This window comes from Pan paniscus, chromosome 12, assembly GCF_029289425.2.
Source record: "Pan paniscus chromosome 12, NHGRI_mPanPan1-v2.0_pri, whole genome shotgun sequence".
Lineage (NCBI taxonomy): Eukaryota > Metazoa > Chordata > Mammalia > Primates > Hominidae > Pan > Pan paniscus.
The window spans coordinates 52,910,285-52,934,964 of NC_073261.2; the positions used below are offsets into that span (position 1 = coordinate 52,910,285).

At 39.3% G+C, this 24,680-nt stretch overlaps 1 protein-coding gene across 1 annotated transcript in view; it reads right to left on the minus strand.

Moving 5' to 3' along the window:
• ALMS1 (ALMS1 centrosome and basal body associated protein) overlaps nucleotides 1-24,680 on the minus strand; it is a gene marked incomplete at its 5' end in the record, with an annotated part of 232,273 nt that overhangs the window by 147,998 nt on the left and 59,595 nt on the right. The window contains 2 exons of the mRNA XM_034953388.2: nucleotides 11,635-11,768; nucleotides 12,863-18,976. Coding sequence (XP_034809279.2) covers nucleotides 11,635-11,768; nucleotides 12,863-18,976 — 6,248 coding nt within the window. The remainder of the gene's footprint in view (nucleotides 1-11,634; nucleotides 11,769-12,862; nucleotides 18,977-24,680) is intronic.

Here is a 24,680-nt window from a genome sequence, read left to right on the forward strand (position 1 = left end):
ATCAAGCTAAAGTAAATAACAGCTTTTTCCCAAACACTTAAGAAACTTGGAAAACATTAACTCCATTTATGCAGCTTCTAACCTGTAAGATATTGTTGTCATATATTTTAAGTTTATAACATTTCATCTCAGTCATGAAGGTCCTAGTATTTTTGTTTCATATACTTAAGTATTTAGCTTTATTTATCCACATACTTAACACATCTTTTGCTCTTTAATATTTCCTACATCACAAATTTCCCATATTAGATTATTTCCGTTTAGTCTGAGGTAACCACTTAGAATTTTTTTATTATTATTATACTTTAAGTTTTAGGGTACATGTGCACAATGTGCAGGTTTGTTACATATGTATACATGTGCCATGTTGGTGTGCTGCACCCATTAACTCGTCATTTAACATTAGGTATATCGCCTAATGCTATCCCTCCCCCCTCCCCCCACCCCACAACAGGCCCCAGAGTGTGATGTTCCCCTTCCTGTGTTCATGTGTTCTCATTGTTCAATTCCCACCTATGAGTGAGAACATGCGGTGTTTGGTTTTTTGTCCTTGTGATAGCTTGCTGAGAATGATGGTTTCCAGTTTCATCCATGTCCCTACAAAGGACATGAACTCATCATTTTTTATGGCTGCATAGTATTCCATGGTGTATATGTGCCACATTTTCTTAATCCAGTCTATCGTTGTTGGACGTTTGGGTTGGTTCCAAGTCTTTGCTATTGTGAATAGTGCCGCAATAAATGTACATGTGTATGTGTCTTTATAGCAGCACGATTTATAATCCTTTGGGTATATATCCAGAAATGGGATGGCTCGGTCAAATGGTATTTCTAGTTCTCGATCCCTGAGGAATCGACACACTGACTTCCACAGTGGTTGAACTAGTTTACAGTCCCACCAACAGTGTAAGTGTTCCTATTTCTCCACTTCCTCTCCAGCACCTCGTTTCCTGACTTTTTAATGATTGCCATTCTAACTGATGTGAGATGGTATCTCATTGTGGTTTTGATTTGCATTTCTCTGATGGCCAGTGATGATGAGCATTTTTTCATGTGTTTTTTGGCTGCATAAATGTCTTCTTTTGAGAACTGTCTGTTCATACCCTTCACCCACTTTTTGATGGGGTGGTTTTTTTCTTGTAAATTTGTTTGAGTTCATTGTAGATTCTGGATATTAGCCCTTTGTCAGATGAGTAGGTTGCGAAAATTTTCTCCCATTTTGTAGGTTGCCTGTTCACTCTGATGGTAGTTTCTTTTGCTGTGCAGAAGCTCTTTAGTTTAATGAGATCCCATTTGTCAATTTTGGCTTTTGTTGCCATTGCTTTTGGTGTTTTAGACATGAAGTCTTTGCCCATGCCTATGTCCTGAATGGTATTGCCTAGGTTTTCTTCTAGGGTTTTCACGGTTTTCGGTCTAACATGTAAGTCTTTAATCCATCTTGAATTAATTTTTGTATAAGGTGTAAGGAAGGGATCCAGTTTCAGCTTTCTACATATGGATAGCCAGTTTTCCCAGCACCATTTATTAAATAGGGAATCCTTTCCCCATTGCTTGTTTTTGTCAGGTTTGTCAAAGATCAGATGGTTGTAGATATGTGGCATTATTTCTGAGGGCTCTGTTCTGTTCCATTGATCTATATCTCTGCTTTGGTACCAGTACCATGCTGTTCTGGTTACTGTAGCCTTGTAGTATAGTTTGAAGTCAGGTAGCGTGATGCCTCCAGCTTTGTTATTTTGGCTTAGGATTGACATGGCGATGCAGGCTCTTTTTTGGTTCCATATTAACTTTAAAGTAGTTTCTTCCAATTCTGTGAAGAAAGTCACTGGTAGCTTGATGGGGATGGCATTGAATCTATAAATTACCACTGGTAGCTCAATGGGGATGGCATTGAATCTATAAATTACCTTGGGCAGTATGGTCATTTTCACGATATTGATTCTTCCTACCCATGAGCATGGAATGTTCTTCCATTTGTTTGTATCCTCTTTTATTTCATTGAGCAGTGGTTTGTAGTTCTCCTTGAAGAAGTCCTTCCATCCCTTGTAAGTTGGATTCCCAGGTATTTTACTCTCTTTGAAGCAATTGTGAATGGGAGTTCACTCATGATTTGGCTCTCTGTCTGTTGTTGGTGTATAAGAATGCTTGTGATTTTTGTACATTGATTTTGTATCCTGAGACTTTGCTGAAGTTGCTTATCAGCTTAAGGAGATTTTGGGCTGAGACAATGGGGTTTTCTAGATATACAATCATGTCATCTGCAAACAGGGACAATTTGACTTCCTCTTTTCCTAATTGAATACCCTTTATTTCCTTCTCCTGCCTAACTGCCCTGGCCAGAACTTCCAACACTATGTTGAATAGGAGTGGTGAGAGAGGGCATCCCTGTCTTGTGCCAGTTTTCAAAGGGAATGCTTCCAGTTTTTGCCCATTCAGTATGATATTGGCTGTGGGTTTGTCATAGATAGCTCTTATTTTGAGATACATCCCATCAATACCTAATTTATTGAGAGTTTCTAGCATGAAGTGTTGTTGAATTTTGTCAAAGGCCTTTTCTGCATCTATTGAGATAATCATGTGGTTTTTATCTTTGTTTCTGTTTATATGCTGGATTACGTTTATTGATTTGCATATGTTGAACCAGCCTTGCATCCCAGGGATGAAGCCCACTTGATCACGGTGGATAAGCTTTTTGATGTGCTGCTGGATTCAGTTGGCCAGTATTTTATTGAGGACTTTTGCATTAATGTTCATCAGGGATATTGGTCTAAAATTCTCTTTTTTGGTTGTGTCTCTGCCAGGCTTTGGTATCAGGATGATGCTGGCGTCATAAAATGAGTTAGGGAGGATTCCCTCTTTTTCTATTGATTGGAATACTTTCAGAAGGAATGGTACCAGCTCCTCTTTGTACCTCTGGTAGAATTCAGTGTGAATCCATCTGGTCCTGGACTTTTTTTGGTTGGTAAGCTATTGATTATTGCCTCAATTTCAGATCCTGTTATTGGTCTATTCAAAGAGTCAACTTCTTCCTGGTTTAGTCTTGGGAGGGTGTATGTGTCGAGGAATTTATCCATTTCTTCTAGATTTTCTAGTTTATTTGCGTAGAGGTGTTTGTAGTATTCTCTGATGGTAGTTTGTATTTCTGTGGGATCGGTGGCGATATCCCCTTTATCATTTTTAATTGTGTCTATTTGATTCTTCTCTCTTTTCTTCATTAGTCTTGCTAGTGGTATCAATTTTGTTGATCTTTTCAAAAAACCAGCTCCTGGACTCATTAATTTTTGAAGGGTTTTTTGTGTCTCTATTTCCTTCAGTTTTGCTCTGATTTTAGTTATTTCTTGCCTTCTGCTAGCTTTTGAATGTGTTTGCTCTTGCTTCTCTAGTTCTTTTAATTGTGATGTTAGGGTGTCAATTTTGGATCTTTCCTGCTTTCTGTTGTGGGCATTTAGTGCTATAAATTTCCCTCTACACACTGCTTTGAATGTGTCCCAGAGATTCTGGTATGTTGTGTCTTTATTCTTGTCGGTTTCAAAGAACATCTTTATTTCTGCCTTCATTTCGTTATGTACCCAGTAGTCATTCAGGAGCAGGTTGTTCAGTTTCCATGTAGTTGAGCGGTTTTGAGTGAGATTCTGAATCCTGAGTTCTAGTTTGATTGCCCTGTGGTCTGAGAGACAGTTTGTTATAATTTCTGTTCTTTTATGTTTGCTGAGAGTGCTTTACTTCCAACTATGTGGTCAGTTTTGGAATAGGTGTGGTGTGGTGCTGAAAAAAATGTATACTCTGTTGATTTGGGGTGGAGAGTTCTGTAGATGTCTATTAGGTCTGCTTGGTGCAGAGCTGAATTCAATTCCTGGGTATCCTTGTTAACTTTCTGTCTCGTTGATCTGTCTAATGTTGACAGTGGGGTGTTAAAGTCTCCCATTATTATTGTGTGGGAGTCTAAGTCTCTTTGTAGGTCACTAAGGACTTGCTTTATGAATCTGGGTGCTCCTGTATTGGGTGCACATATATTTAGGATAGTTAGTTCTTCTTGTTGAATTGATCCCTTTACCAGTATGTAATGGCCTTCTTTGTCTCTTTCAATCTTTGTTGGTTTAAAGTTTGTTTTATCAGAGACTAGGATTGCAACCCCTGCCTTTTTTTGTTTTCCATTTGCTTGGTAGATCTTCCTCCATCTCTTTATTTTGAGCCTATGTGTGTCTCTGCACATGAGATGGGTTTCCTGAATACAGCACACTGATGGGTCTTGACTCTTTATCCAATTTGCCAGTCTTTGTCTTTTAATTGGAGCATTTAGTCCATTTACATTTAAAGTTAATATTGTTATGTGTGAATGTGGTCCTGTCATTATGATGTTAGCTGGTTATTTTGCTCGTTCGTTGATGCAGTTTCTTCCTGGCCTTGACAGTCTTTACATTTTGGCATGTTTTTGCAGTGGCTGGTACCAGTTGTTCCTTTCCATGTTTAGTGCTTCCTTCAGAAGCTCTTTTAGGGCAGGCCTGGTGGTGACAAAATCTCTCAGCATTTGCTTGTCTGTAAAGGATTTTATTTCTCCTTCGCTTATGAAGCTTAGTTTGGCTGGATATGAAATTCTGGGTTGAAAATTCTTTTCTTTAAGAATGTTGAATATTGGCCCCCACTCTCTTCTGGCTTGTAGAGTTTCTGCCGAGAGACTGGCTGTTAGTTTGATGGGCTTCCCTTTGTGGGTAACCCGAGCTTTCTCTCTGGCTGTCCTTAACATTTTTTCCTTCATTTCAACTTTGGCGAATCTGACAATTATGTGTCTTGGAGTTGCTCTTCTCGAGGAGTATCTTTGTGGCCTTCTCTGTATTTCCTGAATCTGAATGTTGACCTGCCATGCTAGATTGGGGAAGTTCTCCTGGATAATATCCTGCAGAGTGTTTTCCAACTTGGTTCCATTCTCCCTGTCACTTTCAGGTACACCAATCAGACGTAGATTTGGTCTTTTCACATAGTCCCATATTTCTTGGAGGCTTTGTTCGTTTCTTTTTATTCTTTTTTCTCTAAACTTCCCTTCTCGCTTCATTTCATTCATTTCATCTTCCATCACTGATACCCTTTCTTCCAGTTGATCGCATCAGCTCCTGAGGCTTCTGCATTCTTCACATAGTTCTCGCACGTTTGCTTTTAGCTCCATCAGCTCCTTTAAGGACTTCTCTGCATTGGTTATTCTAGGTATCCATTCGTCTAATTTTTTTTCAAAGTTTTCAACTTCTTTTCCATTGGTTTGAATTTCCTCCTGTAGCTCGGAGTAGTTTGATCGTCTGAAGCCTTCTTCTCTCAGCTCTTCAAAGTCATTCTCCATCCAGCTTTGTTCCGTTGCTGGTGAGGAGCTGCGTTCCTTTGGAGGAGGAGAGGTGCTCTGCTTTTTAGAGTTTCCAGTTTTTCTGCTCTGCTTTTTCCGCATCTTTGTGGTTTTATCTACCTTTATTCTTTAATGATGGTGACGTACAGATGGGTTTTTGGTGTGGATGTCCTTTCTGTTTGTTAGTTTTCCTTCTAACAGACAGGACCCTCAGCTGCAGGTCTGTTGGGAGTTTGCTAGAGGTCCACTCCAGACCCTGTTTGCCTGGGTATCAGCAGCGGTGGCTGCACAACAGCAGTGACTGTAGAACAGCGGATATTGGTGAACCGCAAATGCTGCTGCCTGATCATTCCTCTGGAAGTTTTGTCTCAGAGGAGTACCCGGCCGTGTGAGGGGTCAGTCTGCCCCTCCTGGGGGGTGCCTCCCAGTTAGGCTGCTCGGGGGTCAGGGACCCACTTGAGGAGGCAGTCTGCCCATTCTCAGATCTCCAGCTGCGTGCTGGGAGAACCACTACTCTCTTCAAAGCTGTCAGACAGGGACATTTAAGTCTGCAGAGGTTACTGCTGCCTTTTGTTTGGCTATGCCCTGCCCCCAGAGGTGAAGCCTACAGAGGCAGGCAGGCCTCCTTGAGCTGTGGTGGGCTCCACCCAGTTCGAGCTTCCCGGCTGCTTTGTTTACCTAATCAAGCCTGCGCAATGGCAGGCGCCCCTCCCCCAGCCTCGCTGCCGCCTTGCAGTTTGATCTCAGACTGCTGTGCTAGCAATCAGCGAGACTCCGTGGGCGTAGGACCCTCCGAGCCAGGTGCGGGATATAATCTCCTGGTGTGCCGTTTTTTAAGCCCGTCGGAAAAGCGCAGTATTCAGGTGGGAGTGATGCGATTTTCCAGGTGCCGTCTGTCACCCCTTTCTTTGACTAGGAAAGGGAACTCCCTGACCCCTTGCACTTCCCGAGTGAGGCAATGCCTCACCCTGCTTCGGCTCGCGCATGGTGCGCTGCACCCACTGTCCTACACCCACTGTCTGGCACTCCCTAGTGAGATGAACCCGGTACCTCAGATGGAAATGCAGAAATCACCCGTCTTCTGCATTGCTCACACTGGGAGCTGTAGACCGGAGCTGTCCCTATTTGGCCATCTTGTCTCCACCTGAATTTTTTAATGAGTGCTGAATGAACTGTTTTTGTCTAAAATCATTTTTATATTACCACATTCTTAAAACAGATTTTCACTGACATGCAGTTCTAGGTAGATATAATTTATTTTCTTTCAGCACACTGAAGGTATCATCCTAATATATCACCATTCATTGTTGAAAGAAATCATAATGGAAATTTAAAAGTATCTGGAATGGTATAATAATTATTATGTTACATATAAAACTTGTGGGTTGAAAGAGTTGGGGCTGGGAAAGAAATTCAATCTGTTGCAGGCATGATGAGCAGTGGGGCTGAGGGAGAAACATACAAGGGAGTTTAAACAAGTAAATATATGGAGGATAATGGGAGCCAAGTTTCTTACTATCAGGGAAGTGAGTTACAAATAAAGAAAGAAAAAAAGGCTAGAATAACCCTGTAGTACTGGAATGGAATTGGATGTACTAGTATAAACTCAGCTCTCATTTTACAATAAAAGTAATAGATAAGGAAACAGGCATACAGGGGAGAGGGGGGTGTGTGTAATTATGTACACACACATTGTCTGCTGAAAGGGCATAAAGGCAACAGCATCATAGTATCAATAAGCACACCAAGCATACAGATCTTAGTTTCTACATGCCACTCTCTGCTAAAAAGAACCAGCGCCCCTTGGAGAAATGGACAGCTCTAGGGTTGGTGAAAAGAAAATATAAGATATTCCTAGAGTGTCTTCCTAGCTCAGAAAGTGGGTGAATGCTCATGAAATGATGGGATCATGAGAACACACAGGAACCAGCTTAAAATGGTTCCAGTGGGCAAGTGTGGGATAATTTGAGTATCAAAATAAACAATGATAGTGATAGGTTGTGACCCTTTGAGTAAAAGAAAAATCCAAGAGTCCATAATGATATAAATAAATAAATGGAGAAGGGACACTTTTAACTTACCACAGAATTCCAATGAATGAATGTTGAAGCAATGACAGAATTTTTTTCAATAACCAAATTAAAGCTATTTTATTAATAAATTATTCAGGCAAGTATAAACACTAGATCCTAAACTAGAGATATTTACAGTCTCAAAGAAACTCTCCCTAATATTTATTAACTTATTAATATGTAAAACACACAAACCAGCAGATACCACCTTAACTAAGTGGTATGAGTTAACATTACAAGTATTGAGACAAATCAACATAATGTGCCTCCTGACAAGCATGAAAAGCACATCACTTCTGTGGCTTTCCTACATAAAAATCAAATCTGAATCAAATCATGATAAAACACCAGATAAATTCAATTTGAGGGAAATCTGCAAAGTAACTAGGTTGTACTCTTCAAAAATGTCAGTCATGAAAGAAAGAAAAAACAGAAGAAACACCCTATACTAAAAAAAAAAATCATTTAAAACATGACAAACACTGAAGTAATTTATAACAGGTTTTTCATCAACATTAATATCTACAGGGACATTCAAAAGCTGTATGTGACAAGGGACAACTCTTCATTGTGTGGAACTGTCTTGTACATTATAGAAATAGTAACATACCTGACACCTATCTACTGCATTCCAGAAACAATCCCCAATTACAGTGATGACCCAAGAAAAATCACATAATTTTCCAAAATATCTCTTTGGGAGGCATTTACTACCCCTGTCAAGAACCACTGCCTTCCACAATCTAGTCTTCTCCCTTTCACTCTCACTCTCCAAACACACTGGCCTCCTCCCTTTCCTTTAACACTCCCTTTCCTTTCACATACTTTACCTCAGCAACTGTGTGCATGCTATTTCTGTCTGGAATGCTCTTGTCACTGTTAACTGCCTTACTTTCTCACCTTACTCAGATATTTAATTCAATACCTCTTTCTCAGGTTCTGTGTTGACCGTTCTGCTTTGTCTCCCTGGCTCTTATCCCACCATCTGACATTTATTTTACTTGTTTGGTTGTTATTCATATACTCTTCCTTAATGTAAGCTCATGATGAAGAAATGTTTGTCTATTTTGTTCAGTGGTGTGTCCTCAGGCTATAGATGAGTGATGGCGCATATCAGGCATTCAATATGTATTTTTGGAATGAATGAATAAATGTCCAACAGTAGGGTAGTGAATAAATTGTTATGTTCATACAATGGGATATTACATACCTGTGAAATTATGCTTTTAGAGAAGTTTTAAAGGGAAATCCTAATATATTTAAGTTAAAAAAATAAAAGGTCCAAAACCGTACACAGTGTGGCCAATATGGGTTCCCTAAGAACAAGGCATATCTAGACAAACACTATTTCGCAACTACTCAGTTAATAGACTGAAAAAAGTCAATCATAAGATGGTGAAACACAAGATGGTTGAATGACAGTATAGTGAAGTACTCAACATAGGTGTGAGAGTAATCTTATTCAAAAGTTTTAGACTTTTTTTTTTTTTTTTTTTTGAGACAAAGTCTCCCTCTGTCGCCTAGGCTGGAGTGCACTGGCACAATCTTCGGCTCACTACAATCTCCACCTCCCAGGTTCAAGCAATTCTCCTGCCTCAGCTTCCCGAGTAGCTAGGATTACAGGCATGCACCATGACACCCAGGTAATTTTTGTATTTTTAGTAGAGACAGCTTTTCACCACGTTGGCCAGGCTGGTCTCGAACTCCTGACCTCAAGTGATCCACCCACCTCAGCTTCCCAAAGTGCTAGGATTACAGGCATGAGCCACCGCACCCAGCCAAAAGTTTTAGACTTTTTATCCATAGCCCTTAGTAAACATTTTTATTGCTAATTTGGATAAAAATACTTATCTAATATATAAATGGCACAAAGCTGAAAGGGATATTTTAATAAAATAAATGATCAAATTTGATTAAAAATCATTCCAATAGGCTTGAACACTGATATAAAAGCAATAAAAAGAAATACAGGAGAGTTAAAAAGTATTACATAGGGCGAGGCGTAATGGCCTGTAATCCCAGCATTTTGGGAGGCCGAGGTGGGCGGATCACTTGAGGTCAGGAGTTCAAGACCAGCCTGGCCAACATAGTGAAACCCCATCTCTACTAAAAATACAAAGATCAGCTGGATGTGGTGTCATGCGCCACTCACACAGCTGTAATCCCAGCTACCCGGGAGGCTGAGGCAGGAGAATCACTTGAACCTGGGATGTAGAAGTTGCAGTGAGCCAAGATCATGCCAGTGCAGTCCAGCCTGGGCAATAAAGTGAGACTCTGTCTCAAAAATAAGAAGATTTTTTAAAAAGTATTATATAGATACAAGAAATGAGAATAGGAATCTTGGCAGCAGTTCACGGTTTTTGTTTGGTTTGTTTTGCTTTGCTTTTTTCCTACAGCTTTAAGTTTTGAAAGCAGTACATGGTTTTTTTTAATGCCCAATTATGCTGTGACCATTAAAGATCTCACAGTACATTGACAGAAAGAGAATTACTGAATATACTTCATGCTGGTCAGATCAGAAGTGAAATTGTGTTTCATCTAATTCAGGACACCTTATTTTAAGAAAAACACAGACAAACCAGAGTCTACCCAAAGGAAGGCAACTTGCTTGCTGAGGGATCTGGAAATATGAACGCAAGAAAATAATTTTTAAAAATAGGGAAACACAGATCACTGAGAAAACTATGTACTTTTAAACAAATGATGCTAGGATAGTGCTCACTTTGGCAGCATATATACAAATGGTGTTAAGACAACCAATTGCCCATTTTATTATTCTTATTATTTTGTCAATTTTGTTTTTCACAAGCATATATGTAAAACCTAAAATCCAATCTAATTTGTACTTTTCAAACACTTTTCCAAAATTGAGATAATCCAAATAAACTATATCACTGGAGAATAGTTTTCTAAGAAACTTTGTATGAATCAGGCCATGAAATCCTTGCATGATAGCTATATCAATTCTTTCAGGATTAATAATAGTAATAATAGCTGCCAGTTATTGAGTACTAACTAGACATAACACGTTCTACTAAGCATTTTATAGGCATTATCTCACATAATCCACACCAAAACCCTCTACGATAGCCATTATTATACCCTATTACTGTGCAAAATAGCAGACAAAATGCCTTATCCACAGGAGAAAGAATAAATTATCATGTAATCACACACTGGAATACTGTACAGTAATAAGGAACAAATGAAAACTCTGCACATCTACGTAGAAGCAGCTCAAAACCCTAACACTGTGTGAAACACCTAGTTCTCAAAAGAATATGCATCATATTGATTCCATCTTAGAGTTCAAAACCATACTGAAGAGAAGGAAAATCATTATATATCAAAATAAGAAATAAAAAAGATATGACTGGGAAAGGAGAAACAAAGAACTTCAACAGTATTTGGTAATGTTCTATTTCTCAAGCTCGATAGTCAATATATGGGAATTATTTTTACTTGCTGCTATTCTTTACATAAATGATTCATATATACTCTTTTCTACATATGAAATAGTTAATAGAAGGAAAATATGTACTATTAAAATGAAAGCCATTTATACATAAGCTATTATAGCTGTGTACTCAAGTATTTAAAATAAACATTTGAAAATAGCTGGATTTCAAGATACTACTTTCAAGAGAAAATAAGGGTGACATTTAGTCTTCTCTGTTCTAAAAAAAATTGATAAAACAAGCAAATCAGTTCTTATTTTTCTAAGAAGATAAATTTTTCAAAATATGAATTTGGAATCAATAAAAACTTAACATATCTAGACTGTAAGAATCTAATACTTATATCTTAACTTTTGAAAAATTAAGATGCCTGCCTAGGCACAGTGGCTCATGCCTGTAATCCCAGCATTTTGGGAGGCCAAGGCAAGAGGATCGCTTGAATCCAAGCGTTCAAGACCAGCCTGGGCAACGTAGAGACCCTGTCTCTGCCAAAAATATAAAAATTAGCCGAGCAGGGTGGTACACACATGTGGTCCCAGCTACCTGAGAGGCTGAGGTAGGAGGATTCCTTGAGTCTAAGAGTTCAAGGCTGCAGTGACCTGTGATTGCACTGCTGCACTTCAGCCTGGGCAACAGAGCAAGACTGTCTCAAAAACAAAACCAAAAAAGGCTTTAGCCAAATATTATCAGCAACTCAACTGATGCCCAAGTAAGAGATCCTAATTCCATCACCCATTCTTTCATATTTACTTTCTTCATTTCCAGATTTCTTTTATACCTTGGACAAGTCAGTTGTTCTTCCATGACCAAATAACTCTGCCTTGATCTCTTCTACTTTCCTCCTGTCATCTTCATTTAATTCTGAAATGGAGTATCCACAATCATGTGCTAAATTGAACTTCAGATTCCAGGCTGGAGAGAAAGCATACACTTGAGATAATACAATGCAAAAGTGATAATTTGTCAACAATTGCAACACAGAAGATCATCAATATATGCAATTTAATACCCACTGCAATGCTTAGTATGTCTTCTTCTCAATTATGACAACCTATTAGAAATTCTTGACAGAGATCCTTTCACTGCAAAGTCTGATTTTCTTAAGCCATGCTCTATAGATAATTCTACAAAAAAGCCACTTTAAATCTGGTAATCAGTCATATTTATCTTAATCCTCCTTCTAATCATGAGTTTCTTTACCTCTCCCTTTAGTTCCTGCTACAATTACTCATAATTCCATGACAGCTGATATTTAAAAGTAATAAATACAACTTGGAGGTTTTTTTGTAGAATAAAAATGTGCAAGGAACAGCGTAGGAAGTTAACCTCAAGGGACGATTTCTAGGTAGGCCTAAATTGCTTTTAAATTGCCTCCTAAAATATATTCCCCATATTGTCTTACAGATTTTTGTTTTTAATGGAATTCTATTAGAAATTAATGAGATTTGTAAATATTCTCTTCTAAACCTCTAACCCAAGTTTTAGTATAAAATACATTGATTTTTTTTTCAAATGTCTGAGATCAACACCAAGAGTTTTATTAGAAAAGGGAAAGAGAAAATATATGTAGTTTTAGGACAAAAAGCAATTTAGAGCACAGCAAATTGGAGGCTCTTTCTGCCTTCAGAATAAGGATACTATAATCGGAGGATTAGAGAAACGTGATAGCTTTAGGAGCTCAGGAGCCCAAGCGACCTCTTTACTCTCTTTCATACATCAGAATCTACTTCTCCTAAGAACAAGAACCTAAACTCAGGCTGGTACTATTAATACTGTAACTTAACTACATTATTGGTTAAATAGGCTTTTTATGGATTGTTAGAAGAAATATAGTCATTCTAACAATTCTATTGGAAAATACATTTAGAACTCCAAATATCTAACTTCATTTTTTTTCTTGGTCTTGCTTGTATTTTTCATTGGCTAAGCTTCCTCAAAACATAAATATCTAACTTTAAACACATTATTAAACTATAACGTTTATAAGCCTGAACCTTTCTTCTTACCATGTGCTCGTACCCGGCTTTCCTCTTCCTCTGCATTTCTGAGTATTTCTTTAGCATGATTCAGTGAGGATTCACATTGCAAAAGGTTTTTCACATGTGCAGCCAGTGAATCTACACTGCTACCACCACCATCCTCACTCTCTGACACACCCTCTTCCTCTCTGCTATCTGTTATACTTGTCTTGGGTGAAACATATGGAAAGAAGTTTAGAAGAACATCAGAAACTGATTCCAAAGACTCTGGTAAATTACTGTCCCACGAGCAGGAACCATTTCCATCACTGGCATCACTACTTGAATCACTTTTTATGACAGTCATCATAGGGATAATAATTTTATTCCCAATGGTTCCACTACACCCTTCAGGTTCAGACCTCGTTACAGATTTGGCTGCTTGATATTGCCTAAGAGTTTCTTCTAATGCCATACTGACTTTGCTCTCTGCTTCCTGTAGAGGACTTCTAACTGTAGTTGAACTAATAAACTCCCAATTTTCAATGCCTCTCCGGCATTTCAAATTCGTCTGTGTGCCAATATCCTTCTGTATGCACCTGCTGCTTGGGCTTTCCTCTGTGAATGGCTGTCTCTGAAACAAATCACCATTAGATACACCCGTGGAAGAGGGTTCTTTGAAGCAAACCACCTTCTTAGACTGTATAAATGAAATATCACTAATATCTCTGAAAGGGGCAAGGGGAGCAGGAAAATTGCATCGTTTCAGTGCCATATTTTCTGCCTCCATCAAAAGTGTCCGAATTTCCTTAAGAGTTTTAGAACTATTTTCTGCATCCTGGATTTCTTCAGAGCCAACATCTCTAAAACCTGCAGATTCTGGTTTATTTATTACAACTCTGTCATCAGCCTGAGAATTTAAAAGCACATTATTTGAGCTAACACTGGAGTCAGAAGAATTCAAACTATCTATTAGCCTTTGGACATGTTCTGAAACAAGCTTGTGATTCTCACCATGTGAGTAAGTACCAGAGGGAACTGTTTGTAATCCAGTAATTTGATCAGCTTGCTCAAGAGCACTTGAGATCTTTAGAGCATCTTCAGTTAGATGTCTATCTGGCAAATCCTTTTGATAGAAAATATCTGGTTTCTCTCGATGTGAAAAGGAACTAGGAAGAGCTGTTGGTAATACTGTTTTCTGGCCAGCTGGTCCAGGAATTGTTGAAACCTTCAGCACATCTTCAGTTACATGTCTACCTGGCAATTCCTGTGGACTGAAAATATTCGATTTCTCTCTGTGAAAATAAGAACTAGAGAGAGATACTGGTTTTCCAGTATTCACATCAGTTAGTTCAGGGACAGCTGAAATCTTTAGAATACCTTTACTTTGATCTCTATCTGGCAACTGCTGTTGAAATAAAATATTGGGCTTTACTGTTTGAGAATAGGAACTATGAAAAGCTGTCTGGGATGGAGTCTTCTGGTCATTTGGTCCAATCACAGTTGAAATCTTGGGCTTCTCTATTTGTGAGTAGGAACTAAGGGTAGCTGCTGGAAACTGAGTTTTCTGGTCATCTGGTATATGCACAGTTGAAATCTTGAGTTTCTCTTTATGTGAATGTGAGTAGGAACTAGACAGTCCTATTGGTATCCCAGTCTTCTGCTCTGCTGGTATAGAAACAGGTGAAACTTTCAGAGCCTCTTCTGTGAGATGACTGTCTGGCAACACCTGTTGAGAGATAACACTGGGCTTCTCTCTACGTGAGTAGTAACTTAAAGGTACTGTTGGTATCTCAGTCTTCCGGTCACCTTGTCCAGGAACAACAAAAACACTTAAAGCTTCTTCAGTAACATCTGGCAACTCCTGCTGATGAAAAATACTGGCCTTCTCTCTATTTGAGTAGGAACTAGAGGATGCTATTTGTATCCCAGTCTTCCGGTCAGCAGGCCCAGGAACCCCTACTGCTTTCAAAGTTACTTCAGTAAGATCTGGCAACTCCTGCTCATAAGAAATGACAGAGTGCTCTCTCTGTGGGTAGGAATTAGAGAGCAGGATGTTTATTCCAGTCTTCTGGTCAGCTGGTCCAGGAACTCTTAAAATTTTCAAACCTGCTTCAGTAAAATGCGGCAACTCTCGCTGGTAGGAAATAATGGGCTTCTCTCTGTGTGAGTAGGAAGTAGAGGTTACTGTCGATACCCCAGTCTTCTGGTCAGCTGGTCCAGGAACATATGAAACTTTCAGAGCCTTTTCAGTTAGATGACTATCTGGCAACTCTTGCTGGTAAGAAATATTAGGCTTCTCTGTATGTGAATAGAAAGAGGAAGTTACAGTAGATAACCCAGTCTTCTGGTCAGCTGGTTGAGGAACAGCTGAAACTTTCAGAGCTTCTTGAGTTAGCTGACTGTCTGGCAGGGCCTGTTGGTAGAAGACAATGGGCTTCTCTCTATATGAGTATAAACTAGAGGATACTGATGGTGTCTCAGTCTTCTGGGCATCTGGTCCAGGAACAGGTGGAACTTTCAGAGCTTCTTCAGGTAAATGACTATCTGATAGGGTCTGTTGGTAGAAAATGACAGGCTTCCCCCTATTTGAGTAGGTAGTAGAATGTACCGGTAATGTCTCAGTTTTCTGGTCAGCTGGTCCAGGAGCAGCTGAAACTTTCACAACCTCTTTATTTAGAGGACTGTCTAGCAGAGCCTGCCGGTAGAAAGTAATGGGCTTCTCTCCAAGTGCACTGGAACCTAAAGGTCCTGCTGGTATGTCAGTCTTTTTTTCAGTAGGTCCAGAAACAATGGAAACTTTCAGAGCCTCTTCAGGTAGATGACCATCTGGAAAGGCCTGTTTGTAGTTAACAATCGGCTTCTCTCCAAATGAGTAGGAAGTAGAGGTTATGGTTGGTATGCCAGTTGTCTGGTCAGCTGGTCCAGGAGCAGAAGAAACTCTGAGAGCCTCTTCAGGTATTTGACTACCTAGCAATGCCAGTTGGTAGAAACTGCCAGACTTTGCTCTATGTTGTGAGTAGGAAGGAGAGGTTATAGTTGGTGCGCCAGTTGTCTGGCCAACTGGTCCAGGAGCAACTGAAACTTTCAGAGACTCTTCAGGTAGATGACCATCTGGAAAGGCCTGTTTGTAGATAACAATGGGCTTCTCTCCAAATGAGCTGGAAGGAGAGGTTACAGTTGGTGTGCCAATCGTCTGGTCAACTGGTCCAGGAGCAACTGAAACTTCCAAAGCCTCTTCAGGTAGATGACTATGTGGCAAGAGCTGTTGGTAGAAACTACCAGGCTTCTCTGTGTGTGAGTAGAAAGTAGAGGGTAAAGTTGGTATCCCAGTCTTCTGGTCAGCTGGTCCAGGAACCGCTGAAACGTTCTTAGCCTCTTCAGTTAGATGACTACCTGGCAACGACTGTTGGTAGAAAATACTCGGCTTCTCTCTATGTTGTGAGTAGGAAGTAGAGGTTACAGTTGGTGTGCCAGTTGTCTGGTCAACTGGTTCAGAGGCAACTGAAATTTTCAGAGCCTCTTCAGTTGGATGACTATGTGGCAAGACCTGTTGGTAGAAAACACCAGACTTCTCTGTGTGTGAGTAGAAAGTAGAGGGTAAAATTGGTATCACAGTCTTCTGGTCAGCTGGTCCAGGAACCGCTGAAACATTCTTAGCCTCTTCAGTTAGATGACTACTTGGCAACGACTGTTGGTAGAAAATGCTGGGCTTCTCTCTATATTGTGAGTAGGAAGTAGAGGTTACAGCTGGTGTGCCAGTTGTCTGGTCAACTGGTTCAGAGGCAACTGAAATTTTCAGAGCCTCTTCAGTTGGATGATTATCTGGCAAGACCTGTTGGTAGAAAATACCAGGCTTCTCTGTGTGTGAGTAAGAAGCAGAGGTTGAAGTTGGTGTCCCAGTCTTCTGGTCAGCTGGTCCAAGAACAGGTGAAACTTTCTGTGCCTCTTCAGGTATGTGACTACCTGGCAAGGTCTGTTGATAGAAAATACCAGGTTTCTCTCTTTGTGAGTAGAAGGTAGAAAGTACTCTTGGTATCCAAGTCTTCTGGTTACCTGGTCCAGTAACAGCTGAAACTTTCTGAGCCTCTTCAGGTATATGAGTACCTGGCAAGGCCTGCTGGTGGAAAATGCTGGGCTTTTCTCTATGTTGTGAGTAGGAAGTTGAGGTTACAGTTGGTGTGCCAGTCTTCTGGTCTGCTAGTCCAGGAGCTACTGAAATTTTCAGAGCCTCTTTAGGCAGATGACTCTCTGGCAAGGTCTGTTGGTAGAAAATACCAGGCTTCTCTCTTTGTGAGTAGAAAGTAGACGGTACTGCTGGTGTGTCAGTCATCTGGTCAGCTGGTCCAGGGAAGGCTGAAACTTTCAGACTCTCTTCAGGTAGATGACTGTCTGATAACACCTGTGGGTACAAAACACTAGGCTTCTCCTCCCTCTGTGGGTAAGAACTAGACTGTACTGCTGGTATCTCAGTCTTCTGGTCAGCTGGTCCAGGGCCAGTTGAAACTTTCAGAGCCTTTTCAGTTGCATAACTATCTGGCAACTCCTGTTGATAGAAAATACTGGGCTTCTCTCTATGTGAGAAGGAACCTGAAGGTACTGTTGGTGTTGGGACAGTCTTCTGGTCAGTCAGTCCAGGAATAGCAGACATTTTCAGAGATTCTCTAGGTAGATCACTGTCTGGCAACTCTTGCTGGTAGTAAACACTAGATTTCTCGCTATGTGAGTGAGAATTAGAGGACACTGTTGGTGTCCCAGTCTTCTGGGCAGCCAATACAGAAACAGCTGAAACCTTCAGAGCTTCTTCAGGGAAAAGAAAGTCTGGCAGGGTCTGCTGGGAAAAAATAATGGGCTTCTCTCTGTGTGAGTAGAAACTAGATGGTGCTGAGGGTATCCCAGTCTTCTGATCACCTGGTCCAGGAACAACTGATACTTTCAGAGCCTCTTCAGTTAGATGACTATTGGGTAAGGTCTGCTGATAGAAAGCACTGGGCTTTTCTCCAAGTGAAGAGGATGCAGAGGAAGTAGAGGTTACAGTTGGTGTCCCAGTCTTTCTGTCAGCTGGTCCAGAAACAGCTGAAACTTTCAGAGCCCCTTCGGGTAGATGGCTGTCCAGCAAGGCCTGTTGGTAGAAAACAAGGAGCTTCTCTCTGTGTGAGTATGCACTAGAGGGTACTGTTGGTAGGCCAGTCTTCTGGTCAGCTGGTCCAGCAACAGCTGAAACTTTCAGACCTTCTTCAGGTAGATGACTGTCTGCTAACTCCTGTGGGTACAAAATACTAGGCTTTTCTCTTTGTGAGTAAGAACTAGACTGTACTGCTGGTATCTCAGTCTTCTGGTCAGCTGGTCCAGGAGTGGCTGAAACTTTAGTAAGAGTCTCTTCAGTTTGATGACGGTCTGCGAACTCTTGTTGGTAAAAAATACCAGGCTTCTCTCTATGTGAGTGGGGAGTAGAGAGTACTGTTGCTGTCCCAGTCTTCTGGTCGGCTGGTCCAGACACAGCTGAAACTTTCAGAGCCTGATCAGTTAGATGACCATCTGGCAAGGTCTGTCGATAGAAAAAGAGGAGGTCCTCTCCATGTGAGTGGGATGTAGAGGATACTGTAGGTATTCCCGTCTTCTGCTCCACTGGGCCAGGAGCAGCTGAAACTTCCAAAGTCTCTTCAGTTAAGTTACTCTCTGGTAACTCTTGTTGGTAAAAAGTACCAGGCTTCTCTCTATGTGAGTAGGAAGTAGAGGTTAGAGTTGACATGCCAGTTGTCTGATCAGCTAGTCCAGGAGCAGCTGAAACTTTCAAAGCCTCTTCAGTTAGATGACTGTCTGGCAAGCCCTGCTGGTAGAAAATGCTGGGCTTCCCCCTATGTGAGTGGGAACTAGAGAGTACTGTTGGTGTTGCAGTCTTCTGGTCAGCTGGTTCAGGAATAGCTGTGACTTTCAGAGTCTCTTCAGTTAGATGAGTATCTGCTAATGTCTTTTGGTTGAGAGTATCAGCAGTGTGTTGACCAGTAGTAGTTTCTAGAAGAGAACTTACAGCCAACTGAGACAGGTCCTCAAGGGACAAGGATAAATGAGATCCAATGTCTGAATCAACAGGAGTGGTAGTGATGCCTGACTTCAAGTTGGATTGAGTAACTTTAGCTATGCCTCCTTTAGAAGTGTCTCCTAAAGAAAAAGAGATTTGTTAATAGTATATAAAATTTTCTATTTTAAAATTCTATGTGCTGGAAAAAAGCCAGCTTTGAGCCTTTAAAAAGCTTCTAGAAATGAATCCTAAGGAAACAGCCATCAAAGGAGATAAATATTTGCATACAAAGATATTAATTAGAAAACTAAAGTAAAAACATTTTAAATCTTCAACAACAGAGTAATGGTTATAAACAACAGTATATCCAGTGGATGAAATATTATATGGATCTTACAACTTGGATTTTTAAGAGAATTTTCAATGAGATGGGATAATGCTATTGGGTCTAGGATTTGATTTCACCCTACTTACAATCTGTTATTGTGTCTTGCAGGCTGGCAGAAGACATAAGGTCTTCAGTCAGAGACGAAAGACTTTATGATCCCTGGTACAGCAAAGGCTCATCAGCTTATTTTCACGGGTTCCTCTTGCCCCCAAGTCCCACAGGGGCAGTACAATATGGCCTAGAGGGATGCTATGCGTGCAGTGAGTTTGAAGGACTCTCCCAACAAATGCACCCTGTATAATATATATATATTTAAGTACATAAAACTGAAAAAGACTCTAAAGGTTACTCTGAAGAGTTTTAACTTAATTCCGTATGGCATGGCAAATTGTTTACAGTTTTAAAGTTTTCAAGATGAGTGAGAAGGGAATGTAAAAATCTAGGTTGCACAATCCAACAAACATTTCTATAGAAATGTTCTATATGTGCACTAATACAATAATTCTAAATGAAAGCAGTTTTAAACAGCAGTGTAAAGTAAGTGACTGCAACAGAAATGACAGGATTTGACAAGCTGTGCATTCATTCATTGTTCATTCAAAATACATGAATGCTTACTATGTGCCAGGCACTGTTCTACATACAGCAAGCAATAAACAAACAGACAAATCCCTACCTCACAGAGCTAATTTGTATTCTAGCAGGAGGAGGCTGACAATAAATTGGTAAAACATATGATGTGTCAGATGGTGTTAAGATGATTGATATATAGAGCAAGTATTATCTATTCTTTACGTATAGGGAAACCGAGTTGCAAAGATGACCATGTAACAGTGCTTCTCAATGTTGGGATCTTGTTAACTTGCAGATTCTGACTCAGTAGGTCTGGGTGGGACCTGAAATTCTGCATTTCTAACAAGCTCCCCAGGGATGCCCAATGTTATTGGTCCTCAGACCACATTTTAAGTGCAAAGATACATAGTTTTTCTAGAATTGTAGGTGGGTAAGTGACAAAAACTGGTACTTTAACCCTTAAACTCTAAATCCAAATTCTGAGCTCTTTCCACTACAACTGACTGGCTTTCTATGGCCACTGACGAGCTTCAAAGGAGCTGAATATAGAATGAAATGGGTTGAGGAGTGAATTTCAAAGTAAAGAACTAGAAGTATCAAGTATTAACTCTTCAAGAAAAGTAAAAAATTTAAAAATGTAACATGCATTGTAACCTGAGAAGGAATATGAGTTACAAAATTTTGTGAGGTTCTTGCCTGCTGGGTCTAAAGAAAATAAGAAAAGTTTTTGTGAGGAAACAAAACAGGCTCAAGAGGCTAATAAACCAAAACAGATTAACAAAACAAAACCTTGTTTTTCTAAATGATTTCCTGATTTCTCAAAGTTTTTATGTCCCTTTGGCCATTACAAATTATTAGTGACACCATGAATGGGGACAAATGAGATAAATAGCTAAGGAGTTAAGATGTACAGCCCAGGTCCTTGAAAGATCCAGGTTACATAAGATAAGGTCTTCTTAACCTCAGGGGTAAAGGAAAAGATTAGTAAAGAAAACTGGAAGAACGACTATAGGTTAAGCTGTTAAAAGCGAGGGAGGAGATGCATGATGTTAAAGAAGAATTCTTGTCAGTTCTATATAAAGTTAAGGACATATATGTCAAACTGTCAGAAGAATGGTGATCACAAATCCATTAACTATGATTTATAAAATATGTCTAGGTACATAAGGAGTTCATGATGAAAAATGGTATGTTTTTAGAGTCCTTATTATTCTCTCAGCCCTGGGAAAGAAGAATACACTAAGTGTGAGTGTTAACAATATTACTACATACTGATATAATCTTTGGAGATTCATTTTCAGAACTAGGGGTGAGTTGAAGAGGTAAGTTTCGACCAAGAAGAGGAAGATGGCTGCCAGAAAAAGACTATACTACACCAAAGTTGTATATTGGGTGGGAACTGTATGCCTCTTAGAGATGACATTAAGACTAACAACCTGGGTACGATTTACTCAAGAACTCTTCTCCATACTAAGGTGCTTAGTAACACAGAAGGCTTCCTTAGGTGACGAAGACAGCACGGTTTTATTTCCCCAAGTATATTCTGACATAAGAAGAATAAGCAAGCCCTTTATTTCTCACAGACAAAATGAGGTACAATTCCATACTTCCATTTTACATATGACTAAGAGCCTCTTACTAGTAATCGTTCCAAGTCAATTATTATGGGTTTTAATACTAGCACACACAAATAAATTACTATAGCTCTCATTTTGAGCCCTCTAATTCAGTCACTAATAAGTCTGTAATGGGGCTGGGAAGGTAGTGAGGAGGATGGTTAATGGGTACAAAAATGTAGTTAGAATGAATAAGCTCTAGAATATGATATAGTACAATACGGTGACTACAGTCAACAATTATTTATAACGCATTTTAAATTAAAAGAGTATAACTGGAATTTTCACAACATAAAGAAATAATGAATGCTTGAGGTGACAGATACTCCATTTACCTTGATGTGATTATTACACATCGTATGTTTGTGTCAAAATATCTCATGTACCCCATAAATATATACACCTACTATGTTCTCATAAATATTAAAAATAAAAAAGATTTTTTTTTAAAAAGTCTGGCAAAAGCACCTATTGTGTGTACAGAGAAGTAAACTCAAATTCATGTTTTTTTAAAAAGACACCAGTGATATTTTAAATGGGTCTTTGTCTTCATTGCTGTTATTCTTGCTTTCTAATTAATTACTATATCATTTTTATAAGTTCCTAATTATTAATTATTGACAACTAAATAATTATAATTGTGTTGTATTTCGTTAATCCCTCAGTTAACTCATAGATGTTTATCTCTACATTCATTATCTTAAACTATATTCTCTCATAACTAAACTTAACACAATATATCACAGTTCAAACAGGATTTCTGATACCCTTATTAGCACAGTGGACGTAAATATAACCCTTCCAAAGTTCCTGCGTACTGATAATTCATTAACGTTGTCCTGTTGATAAATGTATGCCATTTAAATAACTTGCAATACAAAATCAAGTTAAATGTAATAAAATTGCTTAGTTTCAAAAGATAATAGGGCACTGTTTTATAACACAAAAATCACATATACGAGCTAACATTATAGCCTGTAATTTAATTCCTAATTTTGTTGTTGCTATCACTAAGTTCTTTTTCAATGCGAAAGCAGGAATTGTTAGGTAAAGTGCGTTACAGACTCTTCCTCATTCCTAAGTGGGCAGAGGTTTCAAAAAGCTAATGAACTGCTGGTGTTGTGAAAAGTTCATGAACTCTGTACTCAAACATCAAATCCCAAACACTATTTCCTAACAGAATAACCCTGGGAAAGTTATAACCTGGTCATAGTAATACCCAGTCATCAAACCACCCTGATAGGTGCACCCCTACTCAAAGAAATTCCCTCTGGGACAGGAGAAGATGTAATTTCAGATCTTGCTTCCAGGCTCCTCATCTTTAAGAGAACCCTTCAAAGTCCTGCCCCAAACTAAAGTCCTCCCTTACTCTGAGCCACACGCAGGTTCCCTCCCCGCCCTGAGTAACTTGCATCTTCAAGGGAGAAGATACCCAACAAATAACAACCTAAGGTAGTAAGGTTAAACAAAAGACTGGGCGTCAATAAAAATTATGGCAGGAAAACTAAAAGATAAATCAATTAGGTTTAGAGGCAGGGAACATAAACCCCAATACCCACCAAAAAACATAAAGAAAGACATACAGGCCATTCAAGTCACAGAGACAGCCTCATGTTAACCAGAGATCAATAAAATAGTGATAAGACACTAATCCATAGGCCTTCATTACAACTGACATATAGTCAATGAGATATGATACTTACATTTATTTGATCCACTTTCTTGAGAACTGATCCCTGCCAAAATACAAAGCCTACCATCTTATTCTACCCCTCCCCCAGTCTACCCAGGCATGTTAATTCATTTAATATTCATCAATTCATTAAGTCATTCAACAGATATTTATTGAGTAGCTTTCACAGCCAGGTGCAAAAATATATATATTAGCAAAGCCCGAGCTCTACCCTCAAAGAGCTTAAAGTCCTGTGAGAGACAGAAACAAGTAAAAAAAGCAATTACTAAATTCAGTGTAAGGGCAGTGATTAGGGAGGCTGTTTACAGGATACTATAGCAACATATATAAGGAGTATCTGGCTCTTTCTTAAAGAGTCATGGTGAACAGTGAAAAACAGAAACATTTTCCTGAAAGACAGCAAAGCTCAGAATGAAAGGATAAAAACCAGAAATTAGGCAAAGATGGGCATATAAAGAATAGGGAAGCATTCCAAGTAGAGAAAATAGCATCTATGAGATCAAGGAGACAAGAGGGTCTAGCATCATGAAGAAATGAGAGTAGTTCACTATGAAAAAAGAGGCAAGTATAAGGCTAAGAAGGTAAGCAGGGACCTTCTACTATGTACTAAGGAGTTTAGAATTTACCCCAAGGTTAACAATGGAAAGCAAGAACTCCAAACTAGGAAGTGACATTATCAAGTCTGCCCTGTAAACAGACTATTTTGGCTTAATACTGAAAATAAGTGGCAGAGAAGATGATCAGTTTTCCATTACTAATGCAGTAATTCAGAAAAGAGAATGGGAGTCTGATAGAATCAATGGGATTAAGTGATTGGGCAGGGATGAGGGTGAAACAAGAATACAAGTTTCTAGCTTGGCTAATAAGTAGACACTCATTCACTGAGAAGAAATAGAGAAGGAAGAGTAGGTTTAAAGAGATGATTGGCTCCATTTTTAACGTTCTGACATTAAGATACCTATGGGACATCCAAATGAAGACATTTCATAGTAGTCAGATACAAACATTTGGAGTATGAGATATATCTAGATAGAGTCCTACAATTGGAACTCATCAGTCATAGAAAATAACTGAAGCCCTGAGTGTTGATATTACCTAGGAAGAAGTTAAAATCCTTTCTTGCACAAAGCATTGTTTCCTACTATGTCACTACCTGATGCTGTAAACAAGCTGAGGCAGCCAGTACTGTACCACTAACTGATGAACTCTTAAGTTAGGAAACAATCATCGAGACTCTTTCATGCCTTTATCATATGCCAAGATTAGTGTTAAGTATATAATAGAAATTAAATTGGTGCCCTCTCTGAGAAAGAATTTGGAAAAATTGATGGTGTGATATGTTTATGGTAAGGTTATAAAGGCATTTAAAACCTGAGAAACAGAGAGAACAATATGGAAGAAGCTATCAAAATCCTCTTAGAGAAAGTGGGACTTTGGGCAAGTCACTCTAAGTTTCATTTTGCTCAGATAGCAAATAGAATAATAGCAGTGCCCATCATCATAGGTCAGATTAAAAATATAAAACAATATGGCATAATAATATGATAAAAGAACATATTGTGCATACCTAATCC